The 27,491-nt window shown below is 42.8% G+C and overlaps 1 protein-coding gene and 1 pseudogene across 3 annotated transcripts; one reads left to right on the forward strand and one right to left on the reverse strand.

Moving 5' to 3' along the window:
• Positions 1-1,707: 1,707 nt before the first annotated feature.
• On the reverse strand, positions 1,708-27,126 carry NBR1 (NBR1 autophagy cargo receptor). 3 transcript variants are annotated; one of them, XM_065897180.1, is made up of 22 exons: positions 26,723-27,126; positions 23,598-23,708; positions 20,923-20,985; positions 20,157-20,175; positions 19,346-19,368; positions 13,508-13,702; positions 13,102-13,179; positions 12,398-12,612; positions 11,745-11,912; positions 10,905-11,114; positions 10,101-10,260; positions 9,716-10,006; positions 8,908-9,057; positions 8,339-8,414; positions 7,701-7,811; positions 7,279-7,443; positions 6,960-7,037; positions 5,598-6,021; positions 4,738-4,832; positions 3,987-4,044; positions 3,132-3,237; positions 1,708-2,010 (listed from the first exon to the last, which is right to left on the reverse strand). In XM_065897180.1, exons 2-22 carry the CDS (start codon positions 23,697-23,699, stop codon positions 1,837-1,839), a joined length of 2,961 nt encoding a protein of 986 aa, XP_065753252.1. In that variant the 5' UTR covers positions 23,700-23,708; positions 26,723-27,126; the 3' UTR covers positions 1,708-1,836. The 3 variants fall into 3 exon arrangements, with proteins under 3 accessions (XP_065753252.1, XP_065753251.1, XP_065753253.1); XM_065897179.1 differs by lacking the exon at positions 26,723-27,126 and adding an exon at positions 26,374-26,456; XM_065897181.1 differs by lacking the exons at positions 6,960-7,037; positions 26,723-27,126 and having other exon boundaries at positions 1,799-2,010; positions 23,598-23,699.
• On the forward strand, positions 15,169-16,066 carry LOC136138323 (thyroid transcription factor 1-associated protein 26-like; annotated as a pseudogene).
• Positions 27,127-27,491: the final 365 nt, after the last annotated feature.

A 27,491-nucleotide genomic window follows, 5' to 3' on the forward strand; every position in this document is an offset into this window, starting at 1 on the left:
GGAGCCGGGGTTTTCGCCCCAAGCTTCGGCTCAAAGCCTTGGGAAGCTCCGCCCCGGCTCCTCCGGACCCGCCCCTCCCTCCCAGGGCCAGCCTCTCTCGACACAGCGGCCAGAAAACTTCTCGGTTCTTCAAAGGCCACGCGAGGTTCCCGACGAAAGGACCGGCCAGTCCGAGGAGGAGTTTCAAAGTTTATTTCACCATTCTTCAAGCGGTTAGGTACAAGTACAATGGGACAGACGACTGGACCCCAGGGCCCTCCTGGACCCCTACAACACAACTCACACGGTCAAGACAAGATCCCGTCCCAAATCAACCGAATTAATTACACACACCCTGCCGCTCAGCCTCTACCCAGAAGCCCACCCCCCCCCACCCCCAGCCCCCATAAAAACGTTTTAAATAATAAACAGGCTGGTTGGCTTGCAGTCTGAATCCTGGCTTATTTAACGGCATTCAAGAGTTATACTGTAAATAAACATCATTACGGCCAATGACTAATTTAAGTCACCATTCATTATAATACCAAACCAGGTTAAGTAATACTATTTCCCTATCCTTCCCCCTTCAGGCTGGGGGTCAGATTCTTCTTTTTCTGCAGGTAATTTTTATGACTATAATCTGTAGTGTTTTTTGTCACACCTCTTTACCGGCTGTACCCGAGACTCCCTCCTGTGAAACAGAGCGAGGACCAGGACCCCCGGAAGCAAGCTCCTTCCCGCTCGCGTACCCCGGGGTTAAACCAAAACTTTTTCAGTGAGTTTGCTCCCATCCAAGTCTTGCAAAACACCAGCCTCTTTTTCTTGTTCTAGGTTCTCCTGAACAGACTGCAAACATTCAGGAGGCCCTCAGGATGTCCTGAGCCTCACAGCCGCTCATTTGCCCACCCCTGAACTTCACTGACCGTGATTCACACAGGAGCCTGCCTTTCACTTTTCTCATGTTCCTATACACCCCCGCCCACTCTACCGTAAAGAAGACCTGCCCCCCGACATAAAGAAAAAGGGTAACTGGTAAACTTACTTTTCCCTTTAATAGAAGAGTTTCTTTCCTTCTTCGCAGCACTAGCAAAATATTTCACACTCCCTACGTTTTTCCCCTTGAATAAAATAAAATGGACGCAAAATTGCTGCAACAGACACTGCTCAACAGGTGCTGCCGGGTCAACGCGCACACTCCCCGCTCCTTTCTCAGAAGCGCGGAGACCGGAAGGTGGACGTGCTCTAAACGCATCACTGGGGGTCTTTTGAAAAACAACAGTGCCCGTTACTAAGACTTGCAGGGGAACGACTTTCTCCTCGAGAAGGGAAGAGGAACGGAACTCCTATCGTGCGCGCCCCGGGTGTTATTTTAATACCACACAGCTCTGAAGCTTGGGATAGGTTAGAAAAACTATGAGAGTAATTCTTGAAAACCACGTCCGAGGTTAATTTCTTTTACAAGCTGACAGTTAACAGACATCCTCATTAAAAACATCCACAATTAAGCAAAGAAAAATACTCAACTTCAACTTCAGTACAGGCAGGAAGAAAAAGGGTTCTATAGGAAGTTGAAGTTGCACTTGTCAGTGCACTAAAACGGAGAAGAGTTTTATCCAGATCAAGTGAAAAACGCTCTTCCTACAGCTCATCTAACGTCTAAAGTGAAGGTTTAAGTTGCGGCCTTTCACTTGCTCCAAGAAACACCGCAAGGCAGGTATTGTCTTGACGGTTCAGTGATGGGCTCTATGTAGATTCATCAGATTACAAAATAAGCGCGGGCCTCCACCCCACACCCCCAAGACAGAATAAAGATCGTCTCTGAGCGGCAGGCAAAGTTATTGAATACGAGGTCGCTCCTCAGTAGCGGTGGCTGTACCAGTCGTCGTCGCTGATCCGAAGGAGCTCTGTCACGACCTGCAGGATGTTGCAATCGTGTTTCTTCAGCAGCCTTAGGTTTAGCTGCCTGTCACAGAATCCCATCTCAAAGAGACGGGACATCAGCGCTGCCGTCTGATCTTCGGAAACTATCGGCTGTGTAGAGTCAAGAAAAGCGGAACAACGTTTTCTGTATAATTGGTGTTTATCTTGTTAAGGCATACTCATCTCCCAGATTTATTCAAAATACTAGGTAATCAGGTGCCAGGCTACGGCACTCCTGTCCACCCAATACTAATGGGTCTTCTGAGGGGATAAGGAAGGACTGGGAAGGCCCTGCTTTGGATCAGGTACGTCTGCACCCTGAGCCAGGTGACTAGCGAACTGTCTTTAGAACTAGATGAAGGAAAAGATGCTAACGAACTCTGGAAACCCTGGGAAGTTAAAGGTAATCGCGACGATGGGGCAAGAAGGAGCAAGAGAGGAGATGGTCATCGGGAGAAAGCACGGGAAACCGGAAGAAAGCATGGCCAGCGCAAGTCTTAACCACGGGACCACCAGGGAAGTCCCTCCCACGGGTCTTAAAAATAAAAGGCAAAATCGCTTAACACGGCATCCCACCTACATCATGGGTCTCTCCTCTTCCTGGCGCAGATTCACCTTCCAGGTTCACATCTCCAAGTCTCTGTCCTGGCTACTCTGTCTACAGTGCCCTCTCTAACCCCCTCTCCTGGCACACACTCATTCTGTCCGTCAGGACTGAGCTCGGGCGTCATCTGCCAGGACGCCTTCCCTGGCCCCGCCGTGGGGCCGACACCAGGCTGAGGTGTCCCACTGGTCTGAGAACACTGGCACCGTATCTCACACTGCACAATAAACGTTGTTTTTTTTTTTTTTTTTTTTCTTAATCGAATGGGAAGACTCTTTAAATTCTACAGTGCTGTGCAATTTTCAAAAGTTTCACAGATAAATGTCCGTTTGCTTATTTCCCACCGTCTCTGGGCGGGAACTGGTGTCCGATTCACCTCGTAGCGCTGGCACCTGGGAGAGCGACCCCCGCACAGTAGGTCCGCAACCAACGTTCGCTCTTTTTTCTTTCCTCCCTCAAGTGACTTAGCCAAAGTCATACGGCTGGAAAGTGGCAGAGCTGCGTGTTGAAGACCAAACTTAAAGCTCACGCTCGCTGCGATGCCACGCTACTCTCTCCAACCCGGGCAGACGCCACTGTTTTCACTGGTGACTTGGATTCGGCTCAGGAAAATAAAACGTACACTGACCTGTGCAGTGACCGGTGGTCCAGCAAACAAGGCCTTGTATGCAGAGGCGGCAACGGACAAAGCCCCCTTCACCAGCCCTCCAGCAATGCTGCTCCCGTGGTGGTGCCTGCGGGGGAAAGCCAAATTGTCTCCCTAAAGAAACGTGAAGCGTTATCTTCCTACGGATAACCTGGGCTCTAATCCTGGGAAGAAAATGAGAGTTCCCCGAGAAAAAAGTCAGACGTAAAAGGGGAGTGGGACTATTTTCCTCTCAGTTTTATAGCTACAGATCTGGGCTTGAGGTAGGGCCCGGCTCTTACTGCTTGCTGCAAGACATGGGCAGGGCACTGCAGAAAGCACCTCACTCTGGTTAGCGTGCCAGCTTTCAGCCCCGGCTGGAAATTAACGTGCTCGGCGGCGCACTGAGGAACTGGCAGTCTGCGTGCTCAGTTATCATCCCAGAGGAAACACCTCCCAGAGGAAATGTGATTTTCTGAACGCTCTACGTAGGGAGGAGCCCACCGTGACACCGCTCTGAGACGACTGGGAGCAGAGAGGCAGGTGTGTCTACGAAAAAGTTACAAGGATGCGCAGCGGGCTGGGCCTTCCTGCCTTCTTCTCTGGTACTAAGCAGGAGGTGAATCTGAGGGAACTTCCTCCCGGTCTGGAATGTGAACACGCTTATTAAACGTCAACATGAGCCCTCTGCTCAGTGCTGCTCACAAGCTTTAGGAGGAAATAAGCACAGGAGGGAATGACGACTCTCCTCCGCTCTCGGCAGGTGGCACGTGCTCTGAGAGGCTCGTTGAAGCGGAGGCAATACTAGGATATCCCTCTGCTTCTGAAGGAGGGGCTGCACGAGGAAGCCCCCGTTACCTGGAGTGGTCAGAGCTCTTCTGTCTGCTGTTTACAAGTCCTGATGAGCCTCTGAGCTCTAAAAGCAAAAGAGCTGTTGGTTAGATGCAGCATCCATAAACCCCTGGCGTTTCCTAATCACAGCAAGGCTATTGTTGAGGCAGGTGGCAATCTGATCGCAACGATTAAAGTCTCTTTTTCCTTCTTTTTAAATATTTGAGAAATTTTGCAGGTGGTTTAAGTAAAGGTTAAAGAAAACCGTCCAGAATGCAATGCAAGGTGACTGTTTAGTGAATCAGAAAAATTAATTCTATAATCCTATCACAATAGTTTATTAGTTCTGAAGTACTTTCAGGTTTTGTTTTTTGAGGACGAGAGGAAAGCGACTTTGAGGGTCTACTTACAACTTCAAAGTGCTAGTCTCTTTATTCTGTAGATAAGGAAACAGACCTTCAGGTCTTAGGACCCTGCTGAACCATTGCAAGGTCACACGGTGAAGAAAGGTGGAGCTGAGGCTGGAGCCTAGACTAGTCTGGCCCCAAAGCCTGTGTTCTTTCCACTACAGCACAATGCCAACCTCTACGGGATCTCGTTTAATAAATATTAAGCTTAAGCTAGAAGACAGAACAAAAGAGTATGAGGCAGGAGCACAGAAAAAGTCAAAGGGCAAGTTTCTAAAAACTGCCAAGAATCACAAAGATAGAGTGCCTATTTACACCTGGTTCCATCAGAAAGGAGCACAGAAAAAGAGAAAGCTCAGGCTGGTCATTACCTCCTCTGCTCTGATCAGGGACTGAAAAAACTTCTGGTACGGTAACTGGTAAATCCGCTCCTGGGGAACCATGATGCTGTGCATACGGAGGACTCCTTTCAGAAAGACACAATATTGAAAGTAAGTTGAAAAGGCGCCTACAGTAACGGTGGAGAAACAGTAAACAGAGCACAGCAGTGCCAAGTTCTCTACAGAGGCTTCACATTTCTGATCCTGATCACATGTCTGAATTTAGGGATCAGGTGAGAAGGGCTCGTTCTTCTTCTGGTTTTCCTCTTCAGCCAGTCAAGCTAGAAAGACTGGCTTCAGTCTGGTCACTTCCCCCTGTATCAAGTGGTGCTGATAAAAGAAAATATCTAGCTCCCAGGGAGAAGGCTTTAAATTATAGTCAAGGCTCCACCGTTTTCCGTACTGTGAGAGAGCAGTGACACAGACAGAACCAGTAGAGAAAAACAGTAACTTCTATCTGGGTTTTGTAGTATGTTTGTTTCCGTAACGGATTAAACTTCTTATTCTACTTTGTTTGGATTAGTATGAGAAAGAGTTTTTGCTGCCTTTGCCCATGAGTCAACAGAACAGGGAGGAAGGTCCAGGGATGTTTGTGTTTAAAAACTGGCTCTCAATGATCAAAACATAAGTAGATAGATTATACTCAGATAATTAAGGTTAACTGAAACAAGTATTACTTTAAATCCAGAATACACAAATACTGGGAAGTACAACTTTTATTCATCAGACTTTACTATGGGAAATAGACTCTTCCCTTGCTGACAAAGAAACAGGTTTTGAGATCAGGTTGAGTCCTCTCTCTTTATTCCACCTCTGGAGAACAGCCCAGCAGAGCGGGGTGTGGATGGTACCTGGGCAGCCGTGGCGGAGGCCCTACCACCTCTGGGGTCAGGGGCACTGTGTCCAGAGTCTGTGAGGTCATAAGGATATCATTGATGCTGTGCCCCTGTGGCTGGTTCTCCCCTCCAGGGGGTCTCTCCCCAGCCTCGACCGGTTCCTGCCCAGCCTCAACCCCAGGCTCGCCTTCAGCCCCTCGCTCCAGGCCTGGCTGTGAGAGGGCAGAGCTGTACATGGAGTCCCCCAGGGGGCGGCTGGTGTCAAAGCACTCAGGCAGGATGATGATGTAATCCTCCGAAGAAGCAGAGGACTGACTCTGAACTTCATCTCTGAGCTCCTCCTCCTCCTCCTCCTCCATGACAGCTTCTTCTTCGACAATACGGACAATCTCTTCCCTCTCGTCTCCAAGTGGTCCCTCTTCGGGTGGGGCAAATTTCACTAAAGGATGAAAGTAACCAATTTTAAGGTACAAGCTAAAAGCAGCCCCTGTGCTACCCTTACCCCACCAAGCCTTGTAGGTCATGAGCTATAATTATGAAACCCAGAGGACAGGGACAAACCAGAGGGAAGGGCTGCTGAAACCATAGTCACGGCCATATTCTAAACCTATGCAAAGCTACATAGAACCAAAGTTCACAAAAACAACATTGGCAGAAACATCGAGGCTTCTGAGAACACTATGAATCTTAAAACAAGGAGGCCTCATCTCTTTTCCTCTTCACGTGATGGTTAACATACTGAGACGGGTTCAAATCAAAACTGATATACTAGCTAACAGTGCTATAAGAAGAGAAAATGTTTGGTGGTAAATACTTCAGGACCGTATGACTACTTTCCTTCTCTTCTTTGCAAAGTAATGAGTAGTCATGATAGAAAATTGGCAAACATGGATGACAAAAAAAAAGGAAATAAAAAAGTACCTATAACCTTAACAGAGATAACTACTGTGAACATTTTGGCGTAAGTCCTTCCAGACTTTTTTGTTATGCATTTGTACACAAGTATGTGTGAGGAAATACATATATTTAAAAATATATACAGTTTAAATATAGATACACAAATTAAAAAGTGAGATAAATCATGCTTAAAGGTATGGGTCAAATTTCACTATAATAAACACAAGACATTTTTTCACATTATTTTGATGGAGTAGAATTTGAGTTTTTGGATAGTACTTGAAATACATGACAGTGGTTCTACCTATCTGACATCTAAAAATTTCTGCCACGAAGAAATTTATTACAGCAGAATTTAACCTTGAGAAACTTAGTCTGGTGCTCCTGTTTCTGCCCACTATTTCCTGACTGCTGCCCTTGGGAGAAGGAGACAACTCAGCTGCCGGCGGGGGTCTCTGCTGAGGGGCTCTGTCAACTTACGAGAAGACTCCTTGCTGCAGAATCCAGGCAGCAGAACCGGCTGCTGCTCCTCTGTGGCATGCAGCTGAAACTCTGCCCCTGAAGAAGGACAGAAATGAGCTATGGTAGCTGCTCTGCTCCTGATGCTATAAATAAAATGGTCAGGTAGCATATGCAGAGCCCAAAGAAACCACCATGATCCGAATTCTAACAAAGATCCCGCTCTCTCCACCACTCTCAGTAAAGAAGAGCACTTCTATCTGCTCAGGTCTGGCAATCACAAGTCAGGCGCCACCTCAGTTTTGGGGGGTGGGTGGGTGGGGAATTCGGGGACACTCACTGTGCGTGGACTTCTGTCTGCAAGGTGGTTTGTGATCCGGGGCAGCGTCCAAGGTAAGGGATCGGATTACAGTCTCACACACGAACTGGGTCCCACTCAGGTCATCTTCTGCTTCCTCCACTGAAGAAATGTTCTCAGCCCTCTTCTTTACTGACACTGTGGAATCTGAAAAAGACATGAACTTTGTCTGCAATTAGTGTTTAAAGTGTTGAAGATCTTTCTCTAGTCATGTACCCATGCTGATGCGATGCCACGGAATAGCTGCTATTGGTGCCATGTGAAGGTGAGGAGACTTCAAAAAATGAGATCCTACAGGAAAGCCACTCACACAGCAAGGTAAGATTAGTAGGGGGTATGTGTAACAACAGGGTGTGGTATGGAAGGGGAGGATGCAAATACTTTACAAATATTTAACCCCTTACCAGGAAGTTCTTTAAATCCCGCCCCTTCACTCTCTTCCTGTATCTGCCCCAAGACTGGCTTCTCTATTAAAGGACTGTCATGTGGCAGAGGAGACATGCAGGGAGTCATATCTGGAGAATGAAGACAGGAGAACCATCAGCCATGAAAAAGCTTCACATCATCAACAGTCAGTGTCCAGAAGCAGCAGCTCATAGGCTTCTTGCCTCCTGCATGGCTAAAATAAACCCAGGTACACTTCAAGGCGTTCTAAAGAATTTCTCCAGACCATTAGGCACACAAGTATCTCAGACAGATCCATCAATGCAGGAAGGATCATAAACGGTTGTTTGGCTTTGGGAGACCATGGCCAAGACACAGAGCCACGAATGCAAAAGAACAAAGGGACACAAATATCCAGAGAAAAATGGAGAAGAGGGTCCCTTTATGGTGGGGAAACTTTGCACAAACTGGTATTGTTGCCTCTGACAACAGGGAGAGGAAGGAAAATGAACCAATGGGTGCAGTTTTAATATCACATTGTGGGAGAAATCCTTGCCAACTATTTCCTCAGAATAAAATACTAACCACCAGAATCAGGGCTGCAGTATTTTGAGGCCTGTTAATAAAATAAGCAAGGTGGACCGAGTGACATTCTTACCCACAGGGGTGTTGTGGGGCACTCTCTCCAACTCTTGGACAATATTTATATCCAACAGCTCAAAGGACAGCAGGTCCTGAAAAAAAAAGGCACAAGGTTAGACTACTCGCAGCACACGCTAGAGCCATGTTTTGTCTTGATGGGTCCTGCAGGCCACTGAGTTCTGAATCATCCCAGATTCAACTCTGTTCAAATTCATGCCTCACATCAGTCAAGTGAAAACAAGAAGAGTTCAATGGGAAGTAGGCATTCAAATAACCAAATGGCAGGAAAGAGAGCAAATGCAGTGGGGGTGAAGGTGAACCAGTTAGGCAGAAAAGAAGAGGCAACTAGAGGGAAGTTGTGGGAAGCACAAGGTAAGTTCCCAATTCAAAGACGAAACATTTAGTTTAGAAGCCTGTTCCCACTGGTGATGATTTTGCCATTCAGTGCATCTGACTAGATCAGAGTGGGCACATCTCTAACTTCCTGAGCACCACCTATGGCTCTACCGCCTTTTCTTCAACAAGTTCAGAAGTCTTTCCCCAGGGCTTTCTGTCCCTCGCCCCTCAAAGGGCTCAGTCTTCCACCTGGGCAGTCAGAAGGTCCACAGATGGGATGTAGAGCTCCCTCTCGCTGGCAGCATTTTTGGCCTTCTGTGGGATGCAGGTTCCTGTCCCTTCTGCCTGCTCAGTTGTTTCACCAGGTGGAATTTCTTCTTTAGCCGGAAGAAGAGCTTCCTATGGAGATAAACCATTGGGACACATTTTAGGCCCTCAACAGAACTCAAAAGGCAAGCTGACGGCTGCCTCCCTAAAAACAAAAGCACTGCATGTATTAAAACTTTTTGTTTTGTTGTAATTTTAGACTTATAGAAAAGTTACAAGAACAGTATAGAGAGTTTACTAATTACCCCCTTCACCTAGCTTCCCCTAATGACAATAGCTTAGATTAACCATAAAAACAAGAGTCAAAACCAGGACATTAACACTGGGTAACTAAATTTAAGTAGTAAACAGGGAAGCTGCCTGAAAAAACTGTGCACCAAGTAACAACCAGGGTAAGACTTCATTAGTATTTAGGAAACATACACAAGGGATATACAGGAGAGATGACTTAAGCAGCAAAGGCATCAGCTCAGCAGGCCCACAGGCCAGGCAGCTCTGCTTTCCCTCATGCAGCACAGAGGCTGGCCACACATCACTACAGAGACACGAAAGCGCTGAGGGACGCCTGCACCAAGATGCGAAGGACATGCAAACAGAGCCCCTGAGGACTAGGCCTAATATAAGCACATGATGTGTTCTAAGGAGGGGAGAAGCTGGCTTCTCCAGACTTCTGAAGAACCACCAGCTGTGAGTGGGCTCTTTTGGTTTTAGTCACCCTTCCAGTGCTCACCTCTTGCTGGCAGGTGAGATCATCACCTGTGCTTGAGCTGATCACGCTCTTTTCAATGTTATCAGAGCTCTCTGTGTAGGGGAAAGGATCCACTATGATACTGCACCAGACCCGAGGCCCAAACTGCTGGCCTTTGTGAGAAAGACGCCAGTGGGAAGTGTATGTTCCCTCCAGGGTTGGGGCAATGAACTCCACAGACACAACTCCCACGTGGCCGGCCTTTAGGCAGGGAACCAAAACATCCTTCTTTTCTGTAGAAGCCAAAGTCAGATTTCCCCACATGAACTTGAGCTGAAAAGAATAGTGACAAGAGAAAGAAAGCCTGTCAGTTAAACACACTGCCACCTCAAATCACTTCATCTTCACGTTTTGTGGGGAAAAATACCTTTGTGTCTGTACTCCACTTTACATTTCCTGTATTTTTCATCCTCCAGTGTTTGATAAACTTGGTTCCTGGCTGGAGGTGAGTCCCATCAGGCAAATTCTCATCCACAAATGCTGCACTGAGGGTTGGCATAACTGAGGCACAGGGCTGCAAAGGGAGCCTGAACAGAAATTCAAATATTTAGTCACTTGCTGCTGGTGTGATGTCTTCTGAATACCCAATACTGTGGTTTGAGACACAGACAGTGACCCTGGAGGATGTACCAATGCATTTGCCTTAAAAATAATACTAACAATGGGAATCCCCTGGCAGTCCAGTGGTTAGGACTCCGTGCTTGCACTGCAGGGGGCGCGGGTTCAATCCCTGGTTGGGGAACTAAGATCCCGCATGCCAAAAACAACCCCAAAAAACAACCTCAAAAAACAAAAAGAAACCCAAGGGGACCTGACTCCTAAGCTAAAAAACTATGGTGAGGATAACTAAAAGGGTCCATAAATTAACTAAAGAGTTGGGCTCTTAAAATATTTGCTTCTTTTGCTTCAAATCCAGACTGCCTCCAGTGAAGAGAGGTCACACCAGCCAGTTTCTGAACCTTACTGGTTTCTGTTTTTCTGAAGAAGGCAACAAAGCAAGTGTCAAAGATAACTACCAAACCATCCTTTAAGAACACTAGGATCGGAAAATGGGAAGTTTTAAGGGTTTGGGTGTTATGGGTTACCAATAAATAAGACAGAAGTTGGCTTAGGTTCCAGTTTTAGAGGGCTGGACCTAAAGTCCTGGCTCCTGCCCTGGCCCTGGGCTTACATTGGGGTGTTAGACTGCAGCAGGCTCTCGGGTCGGCCCAAAGGAGACTTGGGGCTCTGGAGCCCATGGATCGAATTCCACAGATGAATCTTCCTGTGGAGTTTAAGCTGCTTTTTAAGTTCCTTGACCTCTGCTTTACGCTGTTTCTTCTCAGCTCGCAACCTTTGCTTTTCTGCTTTAAGAAAGTTCTTGTCAACCTGTTTCTGGAGCCTGTGAGATAAAAAACACAGTCTTAAAAAACAAATCTCACAAACAAATCTTGAAGCTTTTCAGGAACTTCCCTGGTGGTCCAGTGGGTAAGACTCTGCGCTCCCTATGCAGGGGCTCGGGATCAATCCCTGGTTGTGCATGCATGCTGCAAAAAAAAAAAAAAAAGTCCCCCACGCCACAATGAAGATCCTGAGTGCCACAACCAAGACCCGGTACAGCCTAAATAAATAAATATTTTAAAAATCTTGAAGCTATTTTGAGCCACTTGTGGTCTCCATCAGCATCAGCTTCTAGGTTAGTTTCTTAATTTCTTTCTGTAGTTCTCATTTCCATCTCATTAGCTTTGGAGGATAATTATCCCTGTCATTGCACATCAACTGGAAAGGAGTGGGAACTAAGGAGACTATTTGCTTTTATTGTTTTGCTTTTGGCTGCGCCATGCGGCATGTGGGGCCTTAGTTGCTCGACCAGGGATCGAACCCGTGCCCCTTGCTGTGGAAGCGTGGAGTTCTAACCACTGGACTGCCAAGGAATTCCCAGGAGACTATTTGTAGTTTTGTGACTCACACCCTGTCACCAAAACCAAGAAACCAAACAGAGAACAAGCATCCCGTGCACATACGGTTTTACCTGGCCTGTTCCAGAGCGGCAGGAAGACGAGGAGTAGAGAACCTCGAGTGAGAGAAGGGTTCAGAGGAACCCACAAAAGGTCTCCGCAACTTCAGCAGGACATGATTGGAGTCATGGGCATATGGCCCCGATTCACAATCTTCACAGATATTGTAGGATGGGCAGAGGCTGTGAGGAAAAGAAAGGAACAGTGGGAAGTACCTGAGGTTGGGCGATAGGGACCCAGACTTCCTTATTTGCTCTATGACCAGCTAGGTGGGAACCTGAGCACATCACCCATCCATGCCATGTCTCAATCCTCATGAATAAAATGAGGATAGTAACACTTCACCTGTATCTATTTCAAAGGACAATCTATGGGAGAAAACGAGATATGAAAGCATTTGGAATACGGAGATAATCCTTGGGGATCCAATTTTGTTTTGGGGAACTTAATTTTGGCTCTTTTAATTCAAAAGTATATATGAACACCACAATCTGAATACCCTTCAAATAGTTATTTTCTCTTGTGGCTGAAGAGTAGCTTGTTTCCAGTCCAGAGCTGCTATGGATGATGCTCAGAGGTGAGCACACCCTGTACCTCCCAGAATGCTAGAAGGCCCACCTGCTCTAAGTTCTACTAAGAGCTATTCATTGCCAAGTTACTGCTTTACCTGCACTGGTAGCGCACACCAACGATACTCCTTTGGCAGCTGCTGCAAGCAATATGCCAGTTGAACTGGTTTTCTGGCAAAAACTGTGTTTCCTCTGAAATAGGCATTGAGACTTCTGAAGGACAGGAACCCAAGGATGGATTCTGGAGGATAAGCTTCTCACGTAATTTCTGTTCAAGCTTCTCAACCGTTTCTTTAACCACTTGCTCTCTGAACTAGAATACAGAGAAGACGGGGGAAAAAACCCCTCAGTTCCAAGACTGGAAAAAGGCATGAAAATACCAAATAGACCTGAAACCTCACCACCTCTGGTATAACATAAGAGCATAATAAACAGATAATAGCTACTAAATGAAGGGACAGAAACAAAGCAAAAAAGGTCTATTCCTTCCATAGCTAAACTGGTTCAAATAAAATACCAAAAAATCCATTGATGAGTAAATTTCTAACTCTTCCTTCTCAAGCACAGAAATTTGTCCCTTTCCCTTACATCCTTAGAATTAAATTCCCCCCTTTTTCTAGTACATTATTGCAAAAGCTAGGAACTTTCTTGACTGGAACTACTCTAGTTTGGATATTATTAGCTACTACTCTTCATTCACCTGTACCAGAGGCAGCAGCCATCTGGATTTAGCTTTCTGTTTCTTCCACATTCCACCTGTTCCAACACTGCCACTAAAACCCAAGCCAGAAAGAACACTCACTGTCTCTAGGTAGCTTGTGAACCAGTCTGGGGGCTTGTCTTGAGGCTGGTCTGCGTCACGTGGAGCAGGTGGAAACTGCTGCAAGTAAACACAATCGGAGATAGTTTTTTTCTTTTTCTGTTTAAAGTAAATCTCCTGAAATGTATTACTTTGAGGTTTCTGTTGCCAAATAATATAAATATATGGTCCAAAAAAATGAGCATGAAAGAGTATAGGAAAAACCGAAGTCTTTATGTCAAACTACTCATGCTCCTCTCCAGAAGTAACCACTGTTACTAGTTTCAAAAAGTCAGACGGAGACAGTCACAACAACTCCCAAATCTTTGATGAACAGCTCAAATCTTAGACTAGAGACAATGAAACATAGGTTAGAAAAATCATAGAGACAGGTCCATTCCCTTTGTACCTGTGCTGCAGGCTCCTCCGGGGTCTTCATGTCTGATCCCAAGACTCTCACCAGTGAAGAATAATGTGCAAGTGGCTTCTTCCCTGTCCTTGCAACTGGTCGTTTTTCTGCTCCAACTGGGGGTGGGGCTTCGTAGACCACACGATAGCCTTCATGGACCTGCATCTGCAGTTGGTTTCCCTGCTTAACTGCCATCTGAGAGCATACGTTATGAAATTAAAAACAATATTGTGTGATTCTCCTTTCCTAAATAAAATTTCAAAGACACCTAAACAGAAGAGGTGTGGTAAAATATGCTGGAAAATATCAGATTCATGCTTCTTTTATTAAATCAAATAACAAATATGTTAACAGTCTGCTGTTTCTTGGCCAAGAATGTTAACTAGGAATGGTTTTGTTAAAAACAAAAGGGTTTTAGTGTAGCTCTTCATTAAGTGAGATGTTTTCATTAATTGGGTTACTACTTTAACTTTTTAAATTTAAAAAGTTTAAATTTTTCTGTTTAACTTTTTAAATTTAAGTGTAATTGACATATATTAGTTTCAGGTTACAACATAATGATTTGACATTTGAAAATGTCAAATATACATTGTGAAATAATCACCACAGTTTGTCTAGTTACCATCTATTAACTGGTTTTTACGTAGGACTCCACTTACAGATTCTAATTTCAACTTTTCAAAAGTCAATTCTAGACCCAGGAAACTTAAAGCTATGTCCAAAGTTAAGCGTCTACCTTCCCACTAAGAATAGTATTTTGGAAAGCATGCTTAAGTGGTCACCTCTTTTTGAAGAGCATCTTCTTAAATATCCTATTTTGAAAACTCTACTTCAAGGAGCATTTGAGATTCCATGAAGGTACTCCAGCGTCCAAGAAGAGATTAGGGGGTCAAGTCCGTGGGGTTCTAGCTCCTCCCACTTGTTACCCAGTGACAAGATTTGTTCTTCCTTTATCTATTTTCACACATTAGACTTCTTAAGATTCCACTTAAAAACAGCATTCCACGTCCAAAAAGTCTGAAAGCTATTATCTTAGGCCAGGGATCAGCAAACTTCCTTTTCTCTTTTTTTAATTGAAGTATATAGTTGATTTTCAATGATTCAGGCACACAGCAAAGTGATTCAGTTATTTATATATATACATATATATATTATTTTCCAGATTCTTCTCCATTATAGGTTATTACAAGACACTGAATATAGTTCCCTGTGCTATACAGTACATCCTTGTTGTTCAGCAAACTTTTAGTGTTTTTTTTTTTTTTAAAGTCTTTATTGAATTTGTTACAATATTGCTTCTACTTTTTTAATGTTTTGGTGTTTTGGCTGTGAGGCATGTGGGATCTTAGCTCCCTGACCAGGGATCAAACCCACACCCACTGCATTGGAAGGTGAAGTCTTAACCACCAGACCACCAAGAAAGTACCCAGGAAACTTTCTTAAAGGGCCACATAATAAATATTTTAGGCTTGCAGGCCATTCAGTTTCTGTCACAACTACTCAACTCTGCCATTGTGGCACAAAAGTAGCCACAGACAATACATGATGAATGGGCATGACTGTGTTCTAATAAAACTTTATTTATAAAAATGTGGCCAGGGTGGGGCTTCCCTGGTGGCGCAGTGGACGCGGGTCTGTGCCCTGGTCCAGGAGGATCCCACATGCCACGGAGCGGCTGGGACCGTGAGCCATGGCCGCTGAGCCTGTGCGTCCAGAGCCTGTGCTCTGCAACGGGAGAGGCCACAACAGTGAGAGGCCCGCGTACCGCAAAAAAAAAAAAAAAAAAAAAATGTGGCCAGGGTGATGCTGGCAGCAAGGTGGCAGACAGGGATTTTTGGGACACGTAACGAAGGAGCTGTTGGCAGGATTCAGAAATAAGAATGTGAAACAGAGCACGTGGCAACCTAACCATCAACCATCTGTAGGCCTTCGTGGGGAAAGTTCGTGAGGGAAGGCTTCACATTTTGAAGAAAACTAAAAAGTCAGAAAAATTATAAGAAATTGCTACAACAGGAAATGAAGGCTCAAACCTCACAGGAATCACAATTCACAGATTTATATCCTGATCATCTGAAGCACCTCTACTTAGATGCAGAGGAAAGACTCAGGAAGCCACCTAGAAAAGTTGACCAGTCCTTATCAGAAGAACAAGTTGACCAGCCTTTGTAAGAAGAATACGTAGATCAACCTTTGCCAGAAGAGCAACATAGTATTGACCAGACTTTGTCTGAAGAACATGGTAGCTTTAAGCAGCCTCGGCCAGAAGAACAACGTAGCATAAGAGTAAATTCTATTGCTGCTCCAAAGAAAAAGAAAAAGAAAACATCAAATCAAACAGCACAGGAAGAATGTGAACAGGTACAAGCTAAGCATGCTGTTAAAGAACAAGAATTAGGAGGAAAAAAGAGAGAGAAGCAGCTCAAAGCCTCTACTAAAAAAGGCCAGTATTATCTCCTTTTTGTTTTTTGGCCACACCACGTGACTTGCGAGATCTTAGTTCCCCAACCAGATACAGAACCCATGACCTCAGCAGTGAAAGCTCGGAGTCCTAACCACTAGACCACCAGGGAATTCCCACCAGTATCTTCTTTAAAAACAAAAACAAAATTAAATCAGACATGTCATCCTTAAGGGTTAAAATATCTGCGGGCTATTAAGTTCTCTTGAATATGTACTATACCTCCTAACAGTTAACTAAATTTGTCAACAGAAACTGGATTGCTAAGCTATACTGAATATAAAATGTCCAAATATTTTGTTTTTGTAAAAGCAAATTACCTATATATACTCTACATAATGTGATTTCTCTTCCTTTCTTAATTATAAAATATTGGCTAAATTCCCCATGCTGTAAAATATATCCTTATAGCTTATTTATTTTATATATAATAGTTTGCACCTCTAAATCCCCTACCCTTCTTGTCCCTCCCCACTGGTAATCACTAGTTTCTTTTCTGTATCTATGAGTCTGTTTCTTTTTGTTATATTCACTAGTTTTATTTATTAAAAATATTTGTTTATTCATTTGGCTGAGCCAGGTCTTAGTTGCACTGTGTGGGATCTGTTCCCTAACCAGGGATCAAACCTGGGCCCCCTGCACTGGGAGTGCAGTCTTAGCCACTGGACCACCAGGGATGTCCCTGTTTTACTTTTTAGATTCCACATATAAGTGATAACATACAATACTTGTCTCTCTCTCCCTGACCTATTTCTCTAAGTTACATCCATGTTGTTGCAAATGGAAAAAGTTCATTCTTTTTTATGGCTGAGTAGTATTCCAGTGTGTGTGTGTGTGTGTGTGTGTGTGTGTGCATGTGCGTGTGCGTGCGCACACACACACATCTTCTTTACCCATTCATCTGTTGATGGACACTTAGGTTGCTTCCATATCTTGGTTATTGTAAATAATGCTGCTATGAACACTGGGGTACAAATATCTTCTCAAATTAATGTTTTTGCTTTCTTTGGATATATACTCTGGAGTGGAGTTGCTGGGTCGTATGGTAGCTCTATTTTTAGTTTCTTGAGGAACCTCCATACTGTTTTCCACAGTGGCCACCCCGATTTACATTCCCACCAACAGTGTAAAAGTGTTCCTTTTTCTCCACATCCTCGCCAACATTTGTTATTTGTGGTCTTTCTGATGATAGCCATTCTGACAGGTGTGAGGTGATTTGTTTCTCATTTGCCTCTAAAGGAAGGTTGGCCTGGAGAACTGAAAGAACCTTCTATTTGAGTGACAGGTTCAAGCACATAATACTTTTGTATCATATTAAATTCAGATGAAATACAATGTTTACAAAAAATTTTAAATATATATATATATACACACATACATATATGGCCAGCTTCCCAGCTATAGTTTGCCAACTCCTATTCTAGACCACAAACCAGGAAGCTTTTTCTAAAATATTTGGTAGAGTCTGTGGAAAATATTGCTCAAGAAACAACTACAACGAACTGTGTCAAAATATAAACATGGAATTTTAAGTATTATATGTTATTACAGAAAAAAATGTATGTAGAAAAAGTCTTGCTTCCTAGGGCAAGACAGGTTTATATAAACTCTAGACTGCTGAGATCCAAGATTTCTGACAGAATAGGTAAACTAATAGTGGCTGTGAGAAAGGTAGAAGAATTCTGAAGTTTTTAAATGACTTTTTTAATGAAACTACTATAGCTTCTGAATACGGAAAAAGAAAAGCCAGAAGATTGGAGAAGAGTAAAGGGGTGTTGGGAGACATCATGTTAGAACAGCTTAAAAGCAAAGAGGAAGGGCTTCCCTGGTGGCACGTGGTTAAGAATCCGCCTGCCAATGCAGGGAACATGGGTTTGAGCCCTGATCCAGGAAGATCCCACATGCCGAGGAGCAACTAAGCCCATGCGCCACAACTACTGAGCCTGTGCTCTAGAGCCCGTGAGTCACAACTACAGAAGCCCGAGCGCCTAGAGCCCGTGCTCCGCAACACGGCTAATGGAATTCAGAATTCAGAAGCCACTGCAATGAGAAGCCCATGCACCACAACAAACAGTAGCCCCCGCTCATAGCAACTGGAGAAACACCATGTGCAGCAACGAAGACCCAACGCAGCCAAAAATAAGTAAATAAAATAGATAAATTAAAAAAAAAAAAAGCAAAGAGGAACTAGGAAGATCACGTGAAAACTGGGGCAGAGGGAAATTTCTTTTTGTTGTTGTTCTATATTTTTTAATAAAGTTTGTAATCCAATGGACATGCAAAACAAAACTGTGCTGAGGAAAAGTTTCATAAATTAATAAGTGTTAGGAAGTTGTGAGAGAGGTCAAGGTCACAGGAAGAAGGGAAGCCAGTCTTTTGTACAGGCTTTTTGTGTGTGTGTGTGACACTTCCAAATGGTGGGGGCAAGGGCCCGTGCTGTAACGAAGCGCACTTATACAAATGAGTGACAATACAAAGTCTGAGTATGAAAATAAGATCTTCTCTGAAAACACATTTTTGGCACAGATTTAAAAAAAATGTACTTTGCAGAATCTGATTTTTAAGTCAGTATTATATATATTTATATATATTATATATTTATATATACACACACATCCCAAGTCCTGCAGAGGGAAATTACGAAGCATGAAAAATTACTAACAGAGATGGGTATTTCAACTAAGAGAAACCAAGAAAGGGCCTGAATGCCTAAAACCAAGAGACTGGCTGGTAAATGAGGATTTCTGCGTAAAAACCAAGAAGACATTGGCTAAACTTTTGAAACAAGTGGCACTCAGAATAGCAATTCTGATCAAAAACCAGGAAGGGTAAATCCAGCTCCTGATTAAAAAAAAAATCTTGCCTTTCCCTCCCTAGACAAAAAGTGATTATGGAAAATGGCTCAGCCTGGATTAGAAGTTCAAAAAGGATAGTCAGTGAAAGGTCAGCTTAGCACACCTTAAATAAGTGACCTTGAGGAATACTCTAATTCATCACTGACATACAAGAGGTTGTAAATGGATGGTTTATACCTTAAATTCTTCCACCTTATAGTGTAACATTTGACAGGGAACAAGGTGAAGGAAAGAGATAAAAAATGTGAACCAGAAAGCATCATTTCAGAGAGTTCTTTCAATTTTGAAATGCCAGTACAGTGGCATCAAGACCAGCAATGAGATGCAATGATACTGGAAAGAATCTTTATATTAGGAGGTACCTTTTGCTGCATGGTATGCTGAACTCATCACAGTCTCCCTAAAAATGGGTTTTGCTGTGTTTATAGTCATTAGTTTCTCCACATGGCTAATGGAATTCAGGCTCAAGTTTTAGTCCATAAACATTTAAAAAATTATTTGAAAATAAGATGAAATGATCATTACCTTAAGTGCTTCTTCATATTCTCCTAGAAGGACAAAAATATACATACTGTGATGTTTTTACCAGCCCAGAAGATTCTATTAAGCACGGACAATTCTTACTTTTAAGAATTCTTAGCTTTACAGTCCTTATATATGAACAGCTACTACCTTTTTGCTGACAAATTCCCTTCTTACCCCATCATAAATAGAAGCTACCTGCAAATCGGTTCTCCCCCTTAAATCCCTCTCTCTGCTACTAGAGTCTTCCAGTTACAAAAACTCAATCCAGCTCCCTCACTCTAGGCTTAGTGAAGCTCAGGACTCAAGGAAGTTAAAGGATGGTGTTAATACTATCATTTCAGCTGGTTAAAATAAGCTTCTGGGGGCTAGCCTGGGAACCTAATCTTCAAATATAACATTGCTCCTGTGGGAAAATGCACCCCATGCTCTCCAAAACCAACCATCTTATTTATAACTTGACTTTAATATATATACCAAGTCAAGGACAAAAGCAATACCAGGAAAACAAGTTAAATATGTTGAACTGGGAAACATGTTTTTCAAAACATTAGCATCTTAAATATAAGAGAACCTCTCATTAAAGCTGTCCTTTGGGTCCAATCAAGGCACCAACCTATACACAAAAAACTGTTATAAAATAAAGATCTCCTATGTAACTAATGCCTATGGGTAAGTGAGTGCATTTATTGCATACCAAATTCTACTCTAAAATAAATACTGCAACAAGATTTGAATGGAAATGGAAATGCCAATGCCTATGATCAGATTAAGGCTTTTAAATAAAGCTGAATAGGTTCTCTTAGGGACTCACCTTGACTGTTGATGGATACCTGTAAAAGGAAAAAAAGCAACAGTGAATTATAAACCTCGCATCAACTGAGCAATTCAGCATATCCAGCCTCACAGGACAGATACAAAACCTCAGGTCAGGCGTTCAGCTTTTCCAGTATCTGAACTAAATGTGAATAATTAAGTAATTTTACTGCTTAACTGTCATACCCTCTTTTGTTTCAGGTAGTTAAGAAGCAGCATAATATAGTGGCTAGGAGCCTGGGCTCTGGAGCCAGAGGGTATAAGGTATGTATATCAGAGGGTATGAGTAGTACCCTACTCTGCTATTTCCAAACTTTTGTGCCTTTGCGCAAGTCACTTAAACTCTCCGTGCCTCAGTTTTCTCATGCGTAAAACAGAGATGATGACAACAGTACTGTTGTTAGTCTGACACATTGTAACCACCCAATAAGGGTTTGTCATTATTATTTTTATTACTAGAAACTAAATAGCAGCTTTTGATATAGTTGAACATAAGATCACTATATAGTTTTTTTTGTTGTTTGTTTGTCACTATATAGTTTTAAAAGTTATCTCTCAGATTTTCTTCTTCAATGTCGCTTCCCTATTTCTCAACTCCATCTCAGATGGCACAAATCAGCTTAGAACATGCAATTATCAAATATGTTTAAACTCCTATACAAATGAGAAAAACACTATTCTGAACTTTTTGAGCTCCACATCCCTCTTGAGAAATAAGATCCCTATTCTGGATACCTGGTCATGGGTACCATAATATACTTTACCTCTTCATTTTCCTCATCCAGGTATTTTATTTGAATAGTGTTCAAATCAAATGAAACTTTTACCTGCAAATGAAATGTACACACTATATGATCAAGTTATCAAAAAGGCAGGTTGTAATAGAACCCCAGAAGTCATAAAATAAAGGACTGACATATTTCACTACATAAAAATTAAACATTTTACATGGTTAAAAAAAACAAAGTCAAAAGACAAGCAATAGACTGGGAAAATTATTTGCAAATCACGAGAGACAAAGGGTTAATATCTGCAATACACAAAAAGCAACTGCTAATCATAAGATCTTAACTGGTAAAAGTGGGCCAAAATCTACAGAAATTTCACAGAAGAAATCAGATATGCCTAACAAATACATGAAAAGATGTTTAACCTTAATGGTAGTCAGAACAACCTAAATTAAAGCAATGAGATGTCATCTCAACAGAATGGCAACACAATTTTTAAAGCTGTAACATGCAATGTTGAGGAATTCCCTGGCAGTCCAGTGGTTAGGACTCTGGGCTTTCACTGCCGAGGGCCCAGGTTCAATCCCTGGTTGGGGAACTAAGATCCCGCAAGCCACGCATTGCGTCCAAAAACAAAAACAAAGACATCCAATGCGGATAAAGATCCAGGGCACTGTCATGTGCTTCTGTGGGGTCCTACGACTGTTCTGCAAAGCATGCAGTAATATCTATGGAAATTTAAAGTCATTTAAAAAGTCAATTATGCTTGGTGACCCATTAATTTCACTTTGGGAAACTTTATCCTATAGAACAGCGTATACGTTATATATACAAAGAGGGATCTCCTGTAGTTTATTTTTTAGTGGTAAAAGGAAAAAAAAAACCCCAACCTTTTGGAAATTGAGGCATTATGCTAACTGAAATAAATCAGACAGAAAACTACCATATAATCTCACGTATATGTGGAATATTAAATACAAATAAACAACTCATCAACTCATAGATACAGAGAACACATTGGTGGTTGCCAGAGGCAGGGAATGGGAGGTGGATAAAATGGGTAAAGGTGGTCAAAGGTACACACTTCCAGTTATAAAATAAAGTCCTGGGGATGTAATGTACAGCACAGTGACTACAGTTAATAATATGTACTATATTGTATATTTGAAAGTTGCTAAGAGAATCGATCTTAAAAGATGTCATCCCAAGAAAAAAAAAATGTAACTGTGTGTGGTAATGAATATTAACTAGACTTACTGCGGTGATCATTTTGCAATACACACAAACATAGAATCATTACATTGTATACCTGAAACTAATATAATGTTATATGTCAACTATATCTCAATTGAAAAAAACCCACATAAAACCCTAGAAACAATCTTTCAATAAGGGATGGTTAAATTGTTGTATAACACCACCAGCAGCTTGGATCCTTGTCTATTCATTGAGAACTGTGTCTATAATACAGGCTGGGTTAAAAAAAGCAAGCTGTGGAGTTACTCAGTTTTCCTGGGTATCACTCATGTATACAGGAGGTATGCATGTTAGTAAACCACTACTTGTTTTTCTCCTGTTTTTTTTTTTGTTTGTTTGTTTTGTTTTTAAAAAGCAAGTTGTAGAATAATGTTCACAGTATGGTATGATAACTGTATGAACATGGAAAATGTGGGAAGTACACACAGGGCTGTTAACACTGGTTACCCCCAAAGAGGCTAGAATAGCGGGTGGAGGGTATGGGGAGTGGAGGGATATTAACATTTTCTTTATATATGTTTGGATTGTTTCACTTCTTATAATGGGCATGTATTACACTTTTATAATTTAAAATTTACAATAAAGAAAAAAGGCAAGCTGTCAGTTCATTTAACTACTAGGAAAAAAAAGATAGCTGTGTTTGATTTTCAGATCATTTGACAAACAAGATCCAACTTTCTGGATAACCATCTGTCCAGGGTAGTATAAAGGAAACATTTTTCCTGGAAGACAGAGGATGAGATCAGATCATCTTTTGAGGTCTCTCCACCATTTCTTTTCCTTTTTGGTTACCATAACACATAACCAGAGAAAAGTAAGTTTTTACCAACCAGGTAAAACTAGGTTTTTACCAAAGAGTTTCAATAGACAAACATAGTTACACAGGAAGTAAAACATTCACTACTGCAAATCAAACAAAAACAGAAGAGTACAAAGGGCAAACCAAGAAGAGGAAAAGCACTAACAACAACGAAAGTGACTGATGAGCTGCTATCTGAACACCCGTGCGAGTTTTTCCTGCTCAACTTTGAGATACTCATCCTCTGACCTAGCAATAAAAGCAATCGATCAGTTCTTGCAAAACACAAATTATATCCTTGGTGGTTCAAAAACCACAGTAACCTATCTGCTCTCAAGCAAGAGAACATTCACCTCAGGCCTCGTTAGGGTGGAGTCCACTCCAATTCATTCCTCAGGCTGTTTCTAAAATAAACAGGATTTCTAAGTCCTATCTCACTTAAAAAAATAAATTTACCTTTCCTTTCTAAACGCCTCAGAAAGAATTTGTTTGTTTCCTCTACCAGGGCACATCTCCTATATGAATCCCAAGCCCCTGTCAAAAATAATTTTCCAAAAGGCCCAGAAATGGTAAATATGACACAGCTAAAAATAGCTACCTCTGGAAAAAATATTTATGCTTAAAGGATAGAGAAACAAAACAAAATAACACTCACCATAGCTTCCACATCAGCCCAAGTTGTATTTTCTGGATCAGAAACTAGAAAGCTTTGAGTTTCATTTTTAAAAGTCACATTTAGAGTAACCTGTGGTTCCATGCTGTGGGGCTAGAGAAGAGAGGATGGGTGAGAGAGAGAAAACACATTAGAAAGAGTTCTATAAACTGCATAAACATTCATTCAACAAATACTTGTGAGGACCTAATACAGGCTAGGCTAGGAGGACACAGCAGTGGGTGTGAAGATAATGTCCCTGCTCTTCTGCTATTTACAGTCTAGTGGGTGGCTTAAAACAAATCTCACTGCCATGTTTGCAGAGAGAATGTAAATTTTGGCCACATTCACAGAAATCATCTAACATTTGTAAAATCCTTTAGGATTTTATGAACTTTATAATGATTGCTTAATTAAACAGATACGTACTGTTACATATTTACTAGTAGGTTACCAAGATGAGTAAGCGTAGGTCTCTACTCTTGGGGAATTTACATTCCTAAAGCCTGAAAGTGATGGTCTATACTTTTCTTGGAAAAGCAGCCCTTTCCTAATTTGAGCAACCAAAGTTCTCTATTAGATCCATTTAACAAGTTAGAGGCTGAACCACTCGCCAAGAACCTATACAGGGGTAGCATTCAACAACCTTCATCGAAGTTCATGTGTTTTGTTTTTTTTTGTAGGCTACTTTTTTCTTTTATGGGGAATTTCAAACATACATAAAGTGGAGAGTAGTGAACATCTAACTACAATGATCAACTCAAAGCTACCCTCATTTCATCTATACCCTTCCATCCCCCCAATGTGGATTGACTGTAGTCAACTGTTTTAACCAAACTAATTTCATCCATAAAATAATTGAATATTTACCTCTAAAAGGTAAGAATTTTAAGGATTGATTACTTATGAGTTGTTAGATTGGTTTTTTTTGACTTTATGAAAAAATAGTTTGTTTAAATCTAAACGTAAGTTGTAATGAAAAAGGCCAGCTTTTTTATATGTTTATATGTTTTCTAAAAAACATATTCATCAATAAAACTTGACTAAGCATCTACAAAGAGCCAGGTTCTGCTCCAGGCACAGGACATTGGAGAGGAACAAGATTAAGTCTCAGGAGTTTACAGTGTAATGAGAGGAGGGATCACAGGGGTTTAGAAGAGCTGGGTTCCAGACACAGCTCTGGCACATTACTAGCCATATAAGTGTGAGCAAGTCTTTTAACCTCCGAGCTTCAGTTCCTTAATCTGTAAAATAGGTCTAAGACCTCTGCTTTGCTAATCTCACAATGTTATTACAAGGATCAAGTAAAAATGTGTATGCTATTTCTTTGAAAACAGTACTCAAACATAAAAGTTATTATCATAATAAATCAGGGCCTGAAATAGTCCTGTTTTCCACAGTGTAAGGAACTGCCCTGTGAAACAATACAACGTCATTAAAAACGATCTTGAACTCTCTGAGGATCAGGGATTTTTTTTTTTTTAATCCAAAGACAATCATCCTCCAACATTTTCCATTCTTTTTCTCTACCTAGAGCCAAGTTCACCACCAAAATAGTTTCTAGCACCAATCCTGCTGACATCTAGTATTTCATTCATATGGAATGCAATTCTTGGGGTCCTTAAAATTTGGACAGAACTCCTGGCAACTCCCCAGAATCTTGGGCAAAAAATCAGGGAGATTAGGTGACTGATTCACTCAGCCAAAAGTGGATATTCTAAAACACATTCTCACTTTTCAACTTCTGAGAAACACACTTCCACACTTTTTAAAGTCCAAAAGGAAACTAATCTTCTTTGCCTTTTCTCAAATTACACAGTTGGAAATTAGTTTAGATACTTTGGAGTTCATCCAACTGGTTGGCTGGCAAGGAGAAAACAGGAAGTGGGAGATTCTAGTTTAGCTGGACCATATCCAGGTCTTCATAAAGAGCTGCCTATTTCTGTTTGCCTTATATGTGAAAATTCTTTTAGCAAGAGCATTAGTCTTGAACTTGTGGAAATACCAAAGCTATCGTTAGTACCCTCTGTCCCTGTAGTTAGTAAAGTCAGGGAGCTGGGGCCTCGGCCTTCAGCTTTCATTAACTGGCATTATATTAAGTTCATGCCACTGGCTCATCTTTGCTTGGCATAGATCAGCTTTTCCTCTATGTCGATTTTTCCAGGATATCAAAAATCCCTTTAATGAATCTGACCTGGGAACGTGAGCTTTCATTACTGTCTCCACCGGAGGCCTGTACAAGCTATCCTGGAGTTAACATATGTGATCTGAAAGCTGCGTGTTCGATAAAAAGGAAAAACGGTGCCTTTCCAATACCAGAGGTCCCTGACCAAGGAGACTTGCTTATGAGGTTCCCCAAAAGTGGGATGAGGGGAAGTAGGAGGCTGTGTGGGTAGTGTCATTTTTTTTTTTCTTGAAAACTTCATCCTAGTCTTCCACTTAACTTTTCCTGGCACTCCATGGCCCCAAGACAGTATCACCAACCCCTGAAGACTCTCTCGTTTTCTTTGCCTAGGCCCTCTTTGTGCTGGGGAGTCTCGGCGTCCTTCAGCAGAAGCCAGGCGTTCTAAGCCACGGACCCGCCATCCCTCCGGTGGTATCCGCCCCCTTGGCCCCTCGGAACACGAACGGCTCTCCCATCCGGTCACTGAAAAGATCGGCTGGCCCCAGACACGGAAAAAGTCGCCCCTCTTCTTTGCAGGTTTCCTCCCTTGAACTTCCCCAAGCCCTCTCAGTGCGACGTGACACCACCCCTAGGTAACCGCAACTGCTTCCTTACCAGCTTCCCGCCCCCGGGGGGCGCCTGCCCGAGGCCAGTGCAAGAACCGTCCGCAGCCAGCTCTCGGGCTATCCCTGCGGGGTGAATCTAACATGGCGGAGAGAGACAGGGCCTAGTCCCCTGCGTCTCTGAGTTTCCGACAAGATGATTGGTTCTTATCACTTGTCCCTCAAAACTACCACCCCACTGATTGGTCGAAGGTGAGTTGGCGGAGGCGGGGCAGGAGCAGCCAGAACCTCACAACAACAACAAACACTGAGGCAAAGGGGCGGAACTACGAGTGCGCAGCCGTGGGCTGATTTCCCCTTCCCAGGTAAAAGCTGCGCCGGACCTTAGTTAGGTCATCGACCTTAGAGGACGACTTGCCGGAGACTCGCGGGGATGGATGGGAATTGTAGTCTTCCTAGGATTTGTAGGTTCTTTAGCGTATTATCCGCTCTCAAGATACTAAAACATAACACTCCAATCCATATCTGTTGACGTGCATAAGCGGGCGGAGCTCTTCAATTTGTCAACTGGGCTGTCGCGAGACTCGTGCCCGCTTCCAGTGTCGGAAGTTCCTCTCCATAAGACTACAGTTTCCAAAGGACACTGTGGCCAAGGCCTTTCGATCCGCAATGCATGCTGGAAATCGTAGTTTTCCCCCCACAACCCTTTTATTTACCAAAACTGGAGACTTCCATTGCGACGGAAAGGGTGAGGGAATGGGGCCTCTTCCTTCGACTCTTTTAGGCACTGTCTTGCGCTCATATTTGGGCCTCAGGTAGCGATTCCGACCCTAGTACAGCAATCACTGTGACATAATAAGCCGCAACTGGAAGTGTAGAGGTAAGGTCAGGCCTGTTAGAAACTCGAGCAGAATTCGTTCTCTCCCGTCTCTTTTTAATTACGTAACGCAGGGAAAGAATGGGTGACCAATCAGGAACCCCGAGAGGCTCAGCTCTTTCTGTTCCGCCTTTCCGTAACGTGTTTCGTTCTCGCGTTCTGAGAGGCTCTCGCTAGGCCCAGCGGCCGGTTTCCGTGGCAAAAGGAAAGCGCGGGAATTACAGATTAATTGAAACTGCGACTGCGCGGTGTGAGCGTTCCTGACCAAGGGCGGTCCGGGGGGGTTTTTCAGA

The sequence above is a fragment of the Phocoena phocoena genome, chromosome 19 (assembly GCF_963924675.1).
Source record: "Phocoena phocoena chromosome 19, mPhoPho1.1, whole genome shotgun sequence".
Lineage (NCBI taxonomy): Eukaryota > Metazoa > Chordata > Mammalia > Artiodactyla > Phocoenidae > Phocoena > Phocoena phocoena.

Bases quoted from the DNA above. Each gene is read 5' to 3' on its own strand.
- NBR1 (XM_065897180.1), bottom strand. From the start codon at position 23,699: ATGGAACCACAGGTTACTCTAAATGTGACTTTTAAAAATGAAACTCAA. The intron at 10,007-10,100 runs GTATTTTTCCCC...TATTCTTTTCAG, and splicing joins AGTGGAGTACAGACACAAAG to CTCAAGTTCATGTGGGGAAA. The intron at 4,833-5,597 runs GTACCATCCACA...TCTTTCTGAAAG, and splicing joins CCTCCGCCACGGCTGCCCAG to GAGTCCTCCGTATGCACAGC.